Source organism: Eurypyga helias, unplaced genomic scaffold (genome assembly GCF_000690775.1).
Source record: "Eurypyga helias isolate BGI_N326 unplaced genomic scaffold, ASM69077v1 scaffold631, whole genome shotgun sequence".
NCBI lineage: Eukaryota > Metazoa > Chordata > Aves > Eurypygiformes > Eurypygidae > Eurypyga > Eurypyga helias.
Window position 1 is genome coordinate 76,111 of NW_010231371.1, and position 18,235 is coordinate 94,345.

The 18,235-nt window shown below is 39.4% G+C and overlaps 1 protein-coding gene across 1 annotated transcript in view; it reads right to left on the reverse strand.

The window, feature by feature from the left end:
• The window catches only part of CCDC91 (coiled-coil domain containing 91), a gene marked incomplete at its 3' end in the record, with an annotated part of 69,307 nt that extends 64,204 nt beyond the window's left edge, over positions 1–5,103 (reverse strand). Inside the window, exons 1-2 of the mRNA XM_010161032.1 lie at positions 5,074–5,103; positions 4,884–4,962 (exon numbers count right to left, since the gene is read on the reverse strand). Coding sequence (XP_010159334.1) covers positions 4,884–4,962; positions 5,074–5,103 — 109 coding nt within the window. The remainder of the gene's footprint in view (positions 1–4,883; positions 4,963–5,073) is intronic.
• Positions 5,104–18,235: the final 13,132 nt, after the last annotated feature.

The window sequence follows — 18,235 nt, forward strand, 5'->3', positions numbered from 1 at the left end:
TAAAATTGTTATTCTACATTGATCAAAGCTGTAGTACTGTAAAGAATAGCACCATGTACTCAGTTACAGGTATATCAAAAGTCATAGGCCCGAGGAGGCTGAAATAAGATGAAGATATAAGTTATTGCCAGAACTGTACGTAAAAAAATAATCTGGTAATTTCTGAACACTTGACTTCTCGATATCACAGGTTTGTATGTAAGAACTGACAAAACCATGCAGTTTGTTAATAGAAACAGAGATCAGTAACCGCCTGCAGTCTTGCTCATGCAAGAAAAATTCTGTATCCTTATCCAAGTAATGATTGGATACAAATCATTACTCAAACAATTATTAAAATCACTGGGGGATCAGAAATACTGAAAACAAAACCAAGTGGTTGAACATGAACTGTTAAATCAACATTCCACAGAAGTCATGCACTTCATACCGAGCTTCAGAATGAAGACGTTAGATATGAAATATATCACTGAAAAAATAAATGGCTAACATTTACTAATTGGATGTTATTGACATACACCAATTAAGAGATGATATGTCAGAAGGGCTCTGATCAAAAGACTTTCTTTCAAAATTCTTTGACATACTTTCCCCAATTTTTCCCTTTCCAAAAACAACACTTTAAATGGCTGTGTTTACAGATCACCAATTCACCAGAATGAGGTGCTTTTCCACAACTGTTGGGGAATTAGAATTCGGATCAACAGGTAAATGTCTAAATAGTGCTTAAGTCAGTAGCAATTTCTCTTTTGACTTCAATGAGCATGACTGTCCTTCTATCAAGAGGAAACACTTGGCTGCTTCTCTACACGTACCGGTTTACAGCAGTACATCCACATACAGTGAGGAAGAGAAACCACACTAATGTGCTTTCAAGATTATTTCTTATAGTTCACAGCAGAAAGCTCTTCCCCACATTTTACCCTTCCAAAGCCAAACTGTTCTAGAAAATAAGTAATTACATATAGTATTCCAACATCTTAAATCTAAGACCATGTGGAAATACAAATTTTATTTCCTACTTTCTTATTTAAGTAACATTAATATACAGCTACCAAAAGTGTACAACACTGCAACCATTTACTTGAGACTCAGAAATAAATCTTTCAGTATTTAATGACTACACAACATAAAAAAACCTGGGAACTTATTCCCATCAGTTTTGTTTCGTTTTCTTTAAAATAAATAGTTTTCCAGAAAACGGCCAAAATATTCAGTCAATATGACTGTCTTCTAAAGCAGTTTGGCAACTGTAAGTAAGAAAGAGAGGAAGTGGTATGTAATCTAATAAACATGCAAAAAGACCACCTTTTAACCATGTGTAAATTCTAGACAGTCAAATTTGAAAAGTTGTATGACTCATTTTCAGAGCAGCACACCCCAGGTAATAGAAACGTTAGCAAATGAAAAACAAGACCCTTCCAGAGGTTGTATACCATTATCAACAAAGACCTTTGAACCTGTCCAATCATGGCAAGGAATGAAACCAGTTCCCTCCAATCTCCTTAGGGATGTATTAGTTTCCTACTAATATTTCCCACCCCTCCAAAATCAAGCTGTTCATATTCTCCAGAAAACCAGTATCTATTGTGAAAAGAAACAGCTAAAAACAACCACTTCAACACAACAGCTGAAAGCAGCACCTTTCAAGCCACGCAGATGTTGGCTTACATGTTTACACACTAATACACATCACCCCATCTCATATTATATAGACTTCAAACATCTGTTCTTTCAATGTTGCAAACAAGACCATCAGAAATACTGAATTCTTAGTTGAAACATGAAAAACAGGCTTTGCGTACAGACACTCCATCCATATTGTAATGAAAGAATATTGGAACAAGGAGAAAAATCTTCTCCAGTAATTTGGAGCATGTTCTGTTATTCAAGCAGGCATTGAGAATTCTCGCTATCAGACCAAACATAAAAGATGGCCAAATTAATTGAAAGGGCAAAATCAAGAGCTTCAAAATTATATATGCAAAGACTACATCTGTCTAAGCCACAAGCCGCCAGCTTCTTTAGGAGATGCTGTGGGAGACCGTGTCAAAAGCTTTACTGAAGTCCAGGTAGACAACACCCACAGCCTTCCCCTCATCCACCAGGTGGGTCACCCGGTCACAGAAAGAGATCAGGTTGGTCAAGCAGGACCTGCCCTTCATGAACCCATCCTGGGTCAGCCTGAACCCTTGGTTGTCTTGCAGGTGCTGTGTGAGCTCACTCAAGATGAACCACTCCATAATCTCCCCCAGTACCAAGGTCAGGCTGACAGGCCTGTAGTTCCCTGGGTCCTCCTTCCAGCCCTTCTTGTAGATGGGCGTCACATCAGCAAGTCTCCAGTAGCCCGGGACCTCCCCTGTTAACCAGGACTGCTGCTAAACGATGGAGAGTGGCTTGGCAAGCTCCTTCACCAACTCCCTCAGTACCCTCGGATGAAGCCCAGCCAGCCCCATAGTCTTGTTAAGTGTCCAGGTGGCACAGTAGGTCATTAACTGCTTCCTCCTGGATAATGAGGGGTTTATTCTGCTCTCCATCCCTGACTTCCAGCTCAGGGGGCTGATAACTGGTCTGGTTATTGAAGACATAGGCAAAGGTGGCATTCAGTACCTCAGCCTTTTCCTCATCCTTTGTCACCGTTTCCCTCCACATCCAATAAGGGATGGAGATTCTCTTTGACTCTCTTTTTGTTGCTAGTGTATTTGTAGAAACATTTTTTGTTGTTTTTCGCAACAGTGGCCAGATTAAGTTCCAGTTGGACTTTAGCCTTTCTAATTTTCTCATTCTCTTTGACTCTCTTTTTGTTGCTAGTGTATTTGTAGAAACATTTTTTGTTGTTTTTCGCAACAGTGGCCAGATTAAGTTCCAGTTGGATTTTAGCCTTTCTAATTTTCTCCCTGCATGACCTTACGAGATCCCCGTACTCCTCCTGAGTTGCCTGCCCCTTCTTCCAGGAGTGGTAAACTCTCCTTTTTTCCCCGAGTCCCAGCAAAAGCTCCCCATTCAGCCAGGCCGGGCATCTTCTCTGACAGTTCGTCTTACAGCACATGGGGACAGCCCACTCCTGAGCCTTTAAGACTTCCTTTTTGAAGGACAACCAGCCTTCTGGACCCCTTTGTCCTTCAGGACAGTCTCCCAAAAGACTCTCTCAACCAGTGTCCTAAGCAGACCAAATTCAGCCTTTCAGAAGTCCATGGTAGCAGTCTTGCTGACCCCTTCCTTACTTCTCCTAGAATCAAGAACCCTATTATTTCACGGTCGCTAAGCCCAAGATGGCCTCTTACTACCAGATCTCCCACTAGTCCTTCTCTGTTTGTAAACAGCAGGTCAAGCAAAGCACTTCCCCTAGTAGGTTCACTCATCAGCTGTGTCACAGGAAATTATCTTCCACACACTTCAGGAACCTCCTGGACTGTTTCCCCTCTGCTGTGTTGTATTTCCAGCAGACGTCTGGTAAGATGAAGTCCCCCACGAGAGCAAGGGCTAGCAACTGTGAAACTTCTGCTAGCTGCTTGCAGAATCTCTCTCCTTATCCTGGTTGGGTGGTCAGTAACAGACTCCCAGCAGGATGTCTGCCTTATCGGCCTTCCCACTCATCCTTAACCACAAGCACTCACCTTTATCACCCCCTTGTAGAGCTCTACACAATCAAAACATCCCCTAACATACAAGGCCACCCCACCTCATTTCCCTCCTTGCCTGTCCCTTCTGAAGAGCTTGTAGCCATCAACTGTGGCACTCCAGTCATGAGAGTGATCCCACCATGTTTCTGCGATGGCAGCTACGTCATAGCTATCCCGCTGCATCATGGCTTCCAGCTCTCCTGCTTGTTGCCCATACTGCATGCATTGGTGTACATGCACTTCAAGTGGGCTATTCATTGCGCTTTCAAGTTTGGCCTTATGTCCCCAGGCTTACCTCTAGTGAGCTTGATTTTATTCCTTTCCCCCTTCAAACCTAGTTTTAAGCCCTCTCAATGAGCCCAGCCAACTCATGAGTGAGAATCTTTTTCCCCCTTTGAGAAAGCCGGACTCCATCCATTGCCAATAGGCCCAGTGCTGTGTAAAACTCCTCATGATCAAAGAAACCAAAAATCCACTGTTTGCACCAGCCTCTGAGCCACATGTTCATTGTGTGCATTTTCCTGTTCCTTTCCATATTCTTTCCTGCCACTGAAGGGATTGAGGAAAATATGACCTGTGCTCCCGATCCTTCAACCAACCTCCTCAGTGCCCTGAAATCCCTTTTGATCGCTTTTAGACTTCTCTCAGCAACCTCATCAGTGCCCACCTGCGTTACCAACAGCAGGTAATAATCACAGGGCTGCACCAGACCAGGGAGTTTCCTGGTGATGTCTCTGACCCAGGTCCCAGGCAGCAACATGTTCAAGTCCTATTTTTAAGTTTATTTTTCATATGTCCTCCCATCATTTGCAAGAGATCTTCCATACTCAAAAGTAAGAATATCCTTTGAGTGAAGAATCTCAGTTTCTTCTTCCCATGACATGCCAATCAGCCTTTGAACTGGATAAACTGTACTTCTCTTTCATTCCTCAAGATATTTTGGAAAGCTCAAAATTAAACTAAACAGCTCAGGAACATTCTTATGCTAGGTTTATCATAGAATGGTTTGGGTTGGAAGGGACCTTAAAGACCATCCAGTTCCAACCCCCCTGCCATGGGCAGGGACACCTTCCACTAGACCAGGTTGCTCCAAGCCTCATCCAGCCTGGCCTTGAAGACATCCAGGGATGGGGCATTTCATCTTCATTACTGTCTGTTCTTTTATTGTGAAAACACACCCTTCTGGGAACAAATATTTACAGTGAATACAGAAGGTCAGCAATACATTAATAAGAATTTTAATGGTGATTTTATCAATACCTGTAGGAAATGCTGCCCAAGCAATAGCAGGGGATGTGGTCTGCTTTTCACCATTTTCAAACTCATAAGTCTCTGCTGCCTAGAAACAGGGGAAAAAAAAAATCATTACATATTTTATGAAATAGTATAAATTCCTATCAAAATAGTTGAAAATAGTAAATTTCAAAATTATGTCATGGAAATAACATACCTCAAATCCTCCAAAGTCATCGTCATCCATCTTTCAACCGGTACTAAAATATAAAAGAAATCTTGATTTAGAAACCAACCCACTAAATTGGTTTCACAAAGTTTTTATTGTTATTTTATGAGTAAAGGGGATAAAACAAACACATGGTCTTAGTTTTAGAGGAGCGACTTGGGCAGAAAAGTCACTGTGGTCACACCTTAAAAGCCCAGCAATAAGAAGTACAAGTAGTGCAATGCCCTACACTGCAGGAAAACTGATTTTATTGGCCAGTAACATAAGAAATATGTGCTGATTTTACGGTCAACTAGGAGTCAAAAGACAAACTGACTCATTTATTTGTACTTCAGTTACATGACAGATGAGTAGACACCTTCACTTGGATACAACTGCTACCTAGCTCATCTACGTGCTCTTCACAACTTGATCACATTCTCATTTAGAAAGAGTATTCATTCTTTCATCCAAGTACTCATCTCCATTGGTTACCTGAAGCCTTCCTAATTTACAAGTTCTACAAAAGACCAAGGGACCTAAATGAGAACTTTTTCACATGGAGGATGTAAGGGCTAGAACTGCAAGATCTCTGTTAAGAAGCACTTTTTTATTGATCAAGGTGAGTGAAAAAAAGGGGGAATTAGCAATGGAATTTGAATATCTTCAAGGGAAAAGCTAAACACTGTCAAGCATCTTTCAAAAGCAAGAATGTAGAAAAAAACTTTCCATGACAGGAAAGCAGAAAGATGGTACTTTAAAAACTGTATCTGTTGTTCTCAAGTATAGCAGTCAAGTGCCCAGTAACCTCAACAAATTGTACTGAAAATAGCAAATAACCCAGTCAGGACATATATTTTAAAAGTCCAGGAAGTAGGATTTCTGACCATCAGATTCCAAAATGAAGAATTTTCTTCATTAGTAATGGGCAGTCCAATTTAATGTAATCATGATCTACCACGTAATTCATCGTTTTGTGTTTATGACTTAAAACATTAAAATATTTTCCATTGTTAAGTTACTTTTCCAAATCAGCACTGTGATTAAATCCAAAAAGATTTCCTGCTTTTCCCATCTCTTCTTAGCTGTCTGGCAACATCAGCACAAACTGCAACTTAGAAAAAGACTGTGGTGAATTTCTGGAAATTTTTCTGCTACCACAGAGGTCCTTCCCTAGGTTTCATGGAGTGGCTGATTTAGATTTTACAAACTGATCAGCATTTTTGAGTTGAAGCCCTGAATTCTGTGGCATTTTGATATATTTATAGTTAAATTGCAGTTCCTTTTACAAAAATGCAGGATAAGTTACTCAGCTAATGAAAGTAACTCAAGATACACATGGCTGTTCAAAGAAAGGTATTATACATAATTTTAAAAAAATATATAAAACTCTGATACATGAATGGATGATCCAAAAAACATTTAGGGTCTTTACAGAAAGTCAAAATGTTAGCAAAGTTAATTGACTTCAGTTAAAATAAACTATAGCCAGAGAAACTTTTATTACTGTGAAAGCACATGCTCAGAAACAGAAGAATTCAAAGGTTTTGGAGGAAATCTCCACATTAAAGTATGACAATGTCAGAAGACGACACTCTATATCCATTGCTGAAAATCACTACCAAAAAAGTCTTCAATTCAAACTCACATCTTCTAAACTTTAACAAATTATTTCCAAGTTCTTGTTTCTGAACTTGGTTTAATCCCCACTATCACAGTGTAAGCAGACAGGTTTGGTTAAATTAGAGCACTGTCCAATATTCACATCCAGTATAAGAACTAAATACCTTTTTAGGGACTGCAAGGGGTTTTGCTCATTTTGTGTTGGTACGGTTTTGTGCTGTGTTATTTTTATTCCCATCAGTATTAACCCTAACCAGTCAAACATTCATGCATTCCATTAACATTCAGAGCTTTAATACACAACTCAAAAAAATAATTTCTGCAGACACAAATGATGGCAGTGAAAGTTGTATAGATAGAACACCACTGAAGTGGACAGCGACGCGCAAACAACTGAGAATGTCAACGTATTCACGCTACCTACCATTACACGCCATCCCAAAAGACTGGTGATTTATCTAGGTACTGCAAAATGCAGCATTCAAGTAGCAATCAGAGCAGTCAGAGAATGAAAGGCTTTAGAAGGTAAACAGGTATTTTATCTGTACACTATGTATCACACCAACAGGCTCTACCCAAAGTTACTTCAAAGGACCCCAGTAGTTACTTCTAAGGACCACAGCAGATTTTCTCCCCAAAGAGCAAGAGACATTCCCATCACCACATAACTGGCCACGTCTCAATCAGAGAAAGTACATTCCATACCTAGCCCTGTATTTTAAAAAGAAAAACTAGAACAAGTTCAGAGGAGTACAACATGAATTCATGAATTAATGCAATTTTGGAAAGACACAATAAAATGGAGAGGTTCTTTTTTTTATAAAGTTAAAACAGCAAACACCTATAAAATATGAAAAATAATGTTAATAAATTATTAACTACTTTCACTGATCGCTAAATGAAGCACTGACATAAGGCAGTAAAGGACAGAAGCTTCTGTAGGCAAAATGTGTGTTAAATACTAGAGAAGATTTTCAGGAAGGCAACATAAACACCTACAAGAAAATTTATAAGAACCTATGTATACAAAAAACAGAAGTAACTTTTGATAGAGAAAAAGGATGTAGGGCAGAAGAAAAAAGGGAGAACCACCTGTTATTGAATACTAGGAGCTGTGTTTCCAAAAAGATGTTTCTTCCGGTATAAAAAGGATGCTTTCTTGCAAGCATAAGAGAACAGAGCCACACCAATGTTCTAAGAACTGTTTATAAAAAAAAAAAAATTAATCAAAGCCCGCTTTTAGCTAGGAGCCTTTCATAGCACTCACATATACATGTGCATTTAGCTCTGAAAAATGTTTTAATAATTTATTATAAGCTTAACAATGCTGAAAATACGACCAAGTGCACAATTTCTCAATTCCATCCCTTATTCTGGTGATGGAAATGCATTTCTGGTATAAATAAACAGCAGAACTAGCATAACACCTCACACAGAACCACAATTTCGGCAGCAGCATTTTTTAATTAATCATTCCAAATAGGTAATTAGACTTCTCTTTACTCACAGACTAGGACCATTATTTGTGGCACCGAAATAGGAAAGAATACGTTACGTGCTGACAATCTGCAGAAGGATTAAAAAAAAAAAACCCATAAAAAAATGAAACAACCCACACAGCCTTACCATGACTAAATGTGGTCTCTTCAAATATGCCTGATACTGGAATTAAGTAACTGTAAAATTGGGCAACAAGAAGTCAACCTCAAAATTACAGATTCATAGAAGCTATGGTTGGAAAAGATACAGTAGATCATCCAGCCCAGGCCACTTCCAGAGCATTACAATTCTCAAGACAGTCGTGTCCTAAAAAGCTCGAGAAGCTCTCCAGTCACACTCCAGTGAAAAAAAGGAAAACTTTTCATGGATCATGAATACGTAAACCACTGAATTTTCATTACATTTTATTGTCAAGCTTGTATTCTTCAAATCAATTAGGCCAGAAACCAGCCCAGAGGGTCATACATCCAAGCTCCTGCTCAAAGCAGGGTCAACACTGTGTTGAGCTCAGGTTGCTCAAGACGTCCTTCCCCATGACGGAGAGCAACGCACAGTGAATATACTGAAACACAGACAGCTGTGCGTATCTGAGACACTTGCAAGCTTCCCAACATAAACATCAGTCACCAAAGCCTGACCATCGGCTTGACACAGGTCATGGGAACTTTGTGCAATGCACTTACCTAACAGAAATACCAAAACCATGGGTTTATATACAGGAATATCGAGAGCCATTCAAAAGGAGTAAGACAGAAAAATGTAAGCTGGAAAAAGCACCCCTCTTCCCCATCCAACTGTTAATAGGAGAAGGAATGTAATTCCACCAGAAATTCCAGTATTCTTCATAACCAAAAGGCAAAAGTGGTCGAGTGGCCAAACAGTGAATTAAAAAGGATTCTTCATTCACTGAAGAAGTCTACCTCTGGTTAAAAGAGTTCAAATTAATCAAGTTCTGATTGATTACTTGATAAATCAAATATTCATTTCTGTCAGTAATAAAGACAACTCATTTTGACAAGTACATTCAACTGGACAATATAGAATCATAGAATGGTTTGGGTTGCAAGGAATCTTAAATATCATCCAGTTCCAACCCCCCTGCCATGGGCAGGCACACCTTCCACTAGACCAGGTTGCTCCACGCCTCATCCAGCCTGGCCTTGAACACTTCCAGGGATGGGGCATCCACAGCTTCTCTGGGCAACCTGTGCCAGTGCCTCTCCACCCTCTCCGGGAAGAATTTCTTCCTGATCTCCAATCTAAACCTCCCCACTTTCAATTTAAACTCGTTACCCCTTGTCCTGTCACTACAGGCCCTTGTAAAAAGTCCCCCCCAGCTTCCTTGTAGCCCCTTCAGGCACTGGAAGGCGCTATAAGGTCTCCCTGGAGCCTTCTCTTCTCCAGGCTGAACACCCCCAACTCTCTCAGCCTTTCATCATATATTACCTGTCTTGTAATTCTGAGTACGTAACTAAGTTACTTCCAGAAAGGAACAACTTAAGAGAGCATACTGCTGTTTGTTTTGTCAGAACAGTATGTGTGGAGCTGCTGTAGTTGTATTTCTGACAAACACCCTACCTGTGACAATGTATGGGTTTTACTGGCATGTTTATTCTTACCAAATGATTCATTCAATGTGTTCTATCTAGGACAGGCTTATTAGCTGTTTCTTCACCAGACATAACATAGACAGCGTGATTAAAAAATAAATCTTTGAAACTGCAGGCTCCAAAAAACCTATCCAAAATAAGTTAAATAAAATAGTAATTTATAAAAGGACATATACTGTCAATATATTTGTAGTAAAGAGTAGATCAGATGATAAATTTCTGTATTGTAACATTCTAACCAGCTCACATGCACTTTTCCTCATGCTCTTGTGCCAAAACTCCAAACACCACTTTGCGATTTAAAAACAGGAATAAACTCTCTTCTTTTTACACAGATGATACAGATTTTTCTCCTGATCTCCAGCAATTACAGCTGCAGGATAAGCATGTGGCATCTTAATAACTTATAGTAGATACTAAGTCATTAATTGAAGTTTTTTGATTATATAATTCACACAGCTCAAAGGATACATAGCCCAAGAAAGACGAGAATATGAATGTACAGCATAATGGAAGCAAAAATAATAATTTAAAAAAAAAAAAAGAAACACAACAACCAAAGCAAACCACAGAAACTTACATTTCTCACTTCACTCCTGCTTGAGATCTCAGCAGTGGAAGTAACTTGTTTAATAAACCATGACCATAAACAGAATACTTTTCATTTATTGTGGCCAGGAATTCAGCAGTATGAAAAACAATATAAACATCATAACTTCCAACAAAATTTTGAGGTTTTTTAGATTGAGGAGTTCTAACTTCCCTTCTTAGCAGTAAGGCTAAATTCTTCTAGCATCTGTCAGGTATCAATTTCTAAAAATGGTAGCTGTTACCAGGTACTGAAATGTTGACTATTTTTCATTGATTTCTTCAAAAAGAATGAAACAATAGGATGCAGTAATTCTCAAACCTTCAAATCAAAAGCGAGTTCAATCCTCTTAGTGTTTTATTTTTGTAACTTCCAACTCTGTAATTTGCCTCATAGCAATATCTCATTTGCAACGAAAAGCTTTTGTAGACTTCCCCCTCTTCCCCACCCCTCCACCCCCCCGCCTCGGCCCCTTATTAAATCAGCTGACTATACAGTAAAACTGAACGGAAAAATTTCCTACAAAGATATTTTGATCCATGTGGTTAACATTCACTTAGTGGTTTGTTATTTAATGAACAGACTTCACAGTCGTCTAACAGAAACAGAGTATTATGTATTGGTTTTAACAGGAAAGCTCTTAACAGCTCCTAAATGCTGCATTAAATTTTCAGTATTTACCATCTGTATCTAACAAGGCAAGTATGAAATTGAGCAGGGGCTAACATCACAAGACCATAAGACCAGAGTGAAATTTAGGACTGTCTTTCAATTTGGAAAATGAGACTGCACTAGTAATTACAATTAAAATGGTGGTTTTTTTTAAAAATCATGGATGTAACAAAATTAATACAAGACTTCCATAAGAAATTAAGATTTTTGTGCCAAAGCTATATTATATAAGGAGAAATTAGGCTTATTATTTCCTCAGAGATACTTGAAATTCTTCAACTGTTAAGAAATATGGTACTTTGAGTGCTCATTAATGAATCTTAGATACATCACAATTTTTTAATGAGATATCTACAAGACTTCTGGCTAGAACTGAAAGGAAACATTAAGACCTTTTAAGAAGAAATACAAATGTCAGAGTTTTTTTATCATTTCAGAGAAGAAAATGCACAAATAAACTTGGAAATCCAATTAAGTTTTCTACTTTCAGAGAAGCGTGGAGTTTTAGGATTCTCAGGTTTTGATTTGTGTTGTTTGGGGTTTTTTGAAGTCATTTTTAATCACAATACAGGGCAAACACAGCATCAAAATTTTAAGAAAAAGGAGAAAATTAACCACTTTGGAAAGTATCATTTAATATTATTTGAACCAATGAACTGTTGCCAAACGCATGCAGCACCCACATCGCTATATTAAGAGATGCAAATTTCGATTTCATGCTACATTAGAAAAAGAAAGCCTGCAATATTTTTTATTCTTGAAGTAGAGCATCTAAATTCCTGTAGGTATACAAACTTAAGTCTGTCTGGACATGCCAGTTGTTAAAGGTGTTGGTTATATACAGGGAGTGAGAATCTGTCACATCTAAGATGCAAGGCTGAGGCTGAAACAAGAGTATTTCGCTTTTTCACTCACACAACCACCCTTTCATCTTTCAATCAGACAACACCATGCCATATAAAGTTGTTCAAAGGCTGTATGCCCTACCCCTATCATACCGAAAATAAGGCATCACCAAGATGCCAATGTTTTCCATCGTGTTACAGTGTGTATTTACCTAGTCATATAATGGGACACGTAGGAAATCCCCAGCACCGTGAAACAGTAAGCATCTCGGCTCCATAACGAAAGGCACAGGAGTATGGCAGTTAGCACATCTAACTGAACACACAACAGAAACATGCCCAATCACATATTAAAGGATGAAACTACAAGGTTATGGGAAAAAAGAAAAAGATGACAACACTTTACAGTAGTAGTTGCTTATATTACTATGCATTCAATTAAGATCTATGGGACTTCTGAGAAAAATGCACGTCTGGGTCTTTATAACTAATTCTTTTCCACAGCCTGAGTAAACCAATTGAATATATTCAAGGAATCACAGAATAAATTTAGTCTGGGAACCATCTCAGGAGGACACCTGATGCAACCCCACCTGAAAGCAAGGCCACCTTAGACACTATGTCAGGCTGTTTAAGGCCACATACAGTCAAGTTCAGAGTACCTGCAAGGACTTCAGCCTAAAATGGCAACAATTTCCAGTCAAACACTGGAGCAGATACTCAGAATATTACATTTGCCTATTCACCTTTGCCATCTATTCATTGATCCATTTATTCTGGAGAAAAATATTCTCTACAAATTGTATTCTCATCTGAAAGTTACTGAGCTAATATGAGCAAAAAATCTCTGAAAGTCCACAAAACCAGGTATTACTAAGCAAAATCAATTCCATAACAATGCGTATTTAGAACTTGTGGGTCCTCTTCTTCAGTATATACTTTTGGCTTTTCATAAACAGTGCTTAAAGCAGGAAAAAGCAATAAAGTGAAATGCAAAGCCCATTTCACTTCCCTAGACCAGATACAGCTTCACAAAAAGGAAAGCAAGAGTTCCATTTTTACCCACAAGAAGAAAAAGGGCTCTGACAGCTTCTACAGAGAAGGTAGGTACTAGTATCCAAATTCACCTGAGGTACAGGAGAGAAAAACACCACCACAGCCTCGTGTGGAAAAAGCATTCAAGAACCAGCAATTCTTCAGACATATCCTAGAAGAAAATAACATCAGAAAACTACCAAAACCATGTTCTGTGACATCCAATCTCTGTATAGCGATGAAGAAATGTATTTGGAAAAGGGATGGTGCACTGAATTAGTTTAAAACGGTATTCTGCAAGTAACAAAGAACAAAAGGATATAGACTGTGAGCAAAAGATACTACAGATGGACTTCCACTCATTGTTCCTGAACTCTACATACATGTAAAATCACCAAATACATGGTGTGCTTTTATGTATATGTGCTGATTTTAGTTAAACCATGACAGTATAAGAAAAAAAGAACATAAATTGTGAGAAGTGCTTTTCCCTAGATCAATAAAAAGGTGCAAACCCTAGGCAAACATCTAAAATATTACTCTGCTTATGATTCAGAAATAATTGCCGAGGTTGATTTCAGAGTATTTCCTGAGGTAGAGATCTACCACATGCGTGTACCATTTTTGTCTCTAGACCAGACCACAAGCCATGGACCACATGGGGATTCCATGCGTAACCATAAGTACTCAGAGGCCAGCATCATTCACAAGAGAAGACTTTGCAAGTATCGTAGTGGTACTTTTAGCACACATTTTCAATTAAAAGGCTGAACAGAGAAAAGTTCTTCTTGACTGAGGATCTTCTTTACATTTTTGTCCATGTCTTGGTCACCTTCTCCCAACTTTAAGAATTTTCCAATTAGAAAACACCAACAATTTTCATTCAAATATGGGTTCAACTAAAACCTCATCAGCTCCAGCAGAAGTGCCATACTGCCGTATTATTCAGATTTTTTCTTTGACTCCAAAATCTATAGACACTTTCTCAAGACTTAATTCTAACAATCCTAGTAACTCAAGACTTTATAGAAAGTCCTTCCAAGGTCCTCAGTCTTCACCATAATTAGTTTCTTGTGACCAGAACGTGGAAAGCCTTGATTTATTTCATTATAAAATAACCACACAGTTAACTAATTTAAAAATTTCTCTAATGTCCCTGTACAAACTTTTTCTATCACAAATATCCTTTTACTTCTAAAGCCACACACTTTTACAAAATAATACTAGATTTGTGGCATGATGGACTGCCTAGGAAAATTTGCTTCTGAGTGAATCACCAATTCTAAAAACCAACACTACTTCCACCAGAAAAAGAATCTTTCATGCAAAACACAGAGCTTCAAAATTTGGTAGATGATCTGGATATCTACTTTTTCTCTCAATTAACAATCAAATAGTAAAGGTCAAAATATAAAGGATGCTCAGTAAACCTGATAGTTAAACATCATTAAAGGGATATTGTTTTAACTTGTGCCTAGACAGTTTGAAAAACCTCAGTGTCAGTGTTTACAAGTATTATTCCATCTTTGTTAGAAAAGGTGACAGGTGAGTCTGTGTGACAAGGGTTTTGACAGTGAGGAAAGCTGTGAGAAGTTGCTAGAAGCTTCCCCAGTTCCAAGTCAGACCCACCTCTGGCCAAGGCCAAGCCAGTCAGCAGCTGTGATTAACACATTTGGGGAGTGGGGGGCAACTGCTGGGGAACCTGTGTCAGGAGAGAGGAGTGGAATGTGGTAGAGACACCCAGGCAGACCCCCAGTTCAATGCGGAAAGGCGGGAGGAGGTGCCCAGAGCAGAGGTTCCCCATCAGCCCGTGGGGAGATGGCAGGCTGTGCCCTGCAGCAATCGAAGGTCATGGGGGCAGAGACCCCCCTGCAGCCCGGGGAGGACCCCACACCAGAGCAGGTAAGAGAACCCCTGACTGCGTGGGAAGCCCAGGCTGGAGCAGGCTGCTCCTGAAGGATGGCACCCCATGGAATGAACCCACGCCGGAGCAGTTGGTGAAGAACTGCAGCCCCTGGGAAGGGCTCACGTGGGAGAAGCTGGAGGAGGACTGTCTCCCATGGGAGGGACCCCACACTGGAGCAGGAGCAGAGTGTGAGGATCCTCTTCTGAGGAGGATGAAGCAACAGAAATAACATGGAAACACAAAGGGGGAAAAAAAAAAAAAAGGAATCAACAGAACAGCACATAGGAACTCTTACACAAAACAGGATGTGATAACAATTACACTAAATTAAAAAAATGAATAGCATTCCTTTATTATTGCTGCATGTCTGCTAATTGCCAGGAAGATTCACCTTTCCAATTAATAAAACTCTGCCCCTCAACTTCCTCCAAACCTTGAAACTATAATACTTCTCATAGAAACACACTTCTAATTTGAGGCAAGAAGATGATATTAACCTATTTCTCTAACATGAGACGAACGTGTGAAAAAGAATAAAAATTAGGTCTCAGATCATACAATCATCAAATGGTTCAGGTTGGAAGGGAGCTTAAAGACCATCCAGTTCCAACCCCCCTGCCATGGGCAGGGACACCTTCCACTAGACCAGGTTGCTCCAAGCCTCATCCAGCCTGGCCTTGAACACTTCCAGGGATGGGGCATCCACAGCTTCTCTGGGCAACCTGTTCCAGTGCCTCACCACCCTCTCCAGGAAGAACTTCTTCCTGATATCTAATCTAAACCTCCCCACTTTCAATTTGAACCCGTTACCCCTTGTCCTGTCACTACAGGCCCTTGTAAAAAGTCCCCCGCAGCTTCCTTGTAGCCCCTTCAGGCACTGGAAGGTGCTATAAGGTCTCCCCGGCGCCTTCTCTTCTCCAGGCTGAACAAGCCCAACTCTCCCAGCCTGTCCCCAGAGCAGAGGGGCTCCAGCCCTCGGAGCATCTCCATGTCCTCCTCTCGACTCGCTCCAACCGGTCGATATCCTTCTGATGTTGGTGCCCCCACAGCTGGACGCAGCACTCCAGGTGGGGTCTCACAAGAGCAGAGTAGAGAGGGAGAATCCCCTCCCTTGACCTGCTGGCCACACTTCCCTTGATATAGCCCAGATTTTCAAGTCTTCATGATTTTACATGCCTCAGTTGCTAGTCTTGAAACAGAACACCTTAAATAATCATAATAATGTTTTTCCTACTCCTGCAAGCCCCAACCAGTTATTGGAAATTCAGATTCTATGAATGTTTAATCCCAACACTGAAATAAACCATGAATGGTCACTTTAAAAACTTTTAATACTTTGTGTTCAAGCTCTGGATATATTGTTAGAAGCAGAAAAGTCTAGGCATTACTCCCTCACACATGGAATAAAGAATGCATCACTGCATCTTTTTCGTCGTTTACTAACACCTGAAAATGAGACTTGATGACTTTTTGTTCACACCAAGCAGATGAATTCGATTTTTCATACTCTCGTGCACAGAAGGTTCAATTCATGGATAAGCAACTCAAGATGGGATTTTAAATTCTTTGTCATATGACTCTTATGAAGCAAACTGGAAAGGATTCACACTGTCCAACTCCCAACCCTTGAACAAGTAAAACAAAAATTCTAATCTGCTCTCCAAGAGAAAACATTGCTGCCAAAATGTCTGTGCAAATTATCTTCCCTTTTTCTTTTTCATTTCTGGTCTACGCCTAAGCATGTAACACAACACTTTCATTACATGACCTTTGACCAAATGCATATTAGCGTAATTGCATGGTCTCTGTTGCAATCAAGAAAAATATATTTACTTCTCAAGGAAAGGTTGATTGCCATTGATGACTTTGTAAGATAAGGAAGCTGGGAGCAGAGATCACAGATTAGGCCAGAACGAAAATGGGATTAGGGCTCAACTCCGAAGTCATCTTCTTTTCAGTCAGAACACAATGCTTTAAAATAATTTCTTTCTCCAAGTGGATTCTTTATACATACGGTGCCTGTCTAGAATACTCTTCTTCTCCATTCCCAAAGCTTTTAATAAAGACGGGTAGGTACTATCATGCCCATTTCAGAAAGATTAAGACATTTTCTAAAGGGTCCCATATCCAGCCCATTTAAATAATTTAAGTACCAAGTATGCAATGAGGGCACTGATATCAAGAATATTACTCATCAGTTAACAGTCAAGCAAACATTATTTCCCACTCAAAAGGGGTTAAACTCCCCCTGACCCCAAACTAACAGAGAACAGGACACCAGTCAGATTGTCGATCCATTTTGTAATCCATTTGATTTTTTCTCCTTCCCTAGTTTGCCTACAAAGCTAAGCAGGGAGCATGCCAGGCATGCCCTAGAAGCACAAAGCCAATGATCTTCTTTTCCAAGATCTGCACTTCTCTTCCATTCTATTGGCAGTTAAAATATCAGCATATAACAAACTCAGCAAACAGATCCTTCCAGAAGTAGAAAAAAAAGATATTCTGCTATGCAGCTAAGCAGACACTGATGACTTTCAACGTTTCTCTGCCTTCTGCAGTGCTTCTCTTTGCAGCAACGACGGCACCGATGGCAATGTGGTACCAGAGGAGTACAGACACCCATCCCCATATTACACTAGCATGCACACACACATACAACATAATTCATAAAACATACATTGCCTCACAGCTAAGGTTTAGAATAAATTGGATGCACAAAGTTTATGAAGAATAGGCAACATATGCAGACAAGCCTCCATTCACCACAGTGTGCCCAATTCAAAATGCTCCACATCTTCCTAGTCTAATGGAAACTAATTGCTCTTCTCCCATGTAATTTATTTTAAACTCACAATTTTTTTATATCCTCCATAAACTTTGTTAAACTGAGAAGAAATGCATGCCCTTGGAAATATGCATGCCTAACAAACATTCATCCTAAGTACAAAACTGCCTCGCATGTAGAATACATTTACAAGAACAAAATAATAACAAACTGTAGTGAACTGGTACATAATATACTTGAGAATTCATGGAATCATTTAAGTTACCAAGGACCTTATATATTCACAGAGCTTAACAGCTTTTGAAATGGCCCTGTTTAAAGAGAAGCACTAAAATTTATCCAAAAGTTGCCATGCAGAAGTGATCCCTTCTGGCAACACTGAGAAAACAGGCAGAACATTCAGGTTCCAAAGAGTAAACTACACGTAGACTGGTATCTTTTACGTACGTTAATTACTGGGCAATTGCAGTCTCTTTAGTCAGCAAAATTCCCAATAAAGACAAGTTTTGCTTGACTAAAGTCCACAAGAAAAACCTTGAATTTTTGATTAATAACCATTATTACCCTGTACTTACACTCCACAATAATAATAAAAACAATCCATTT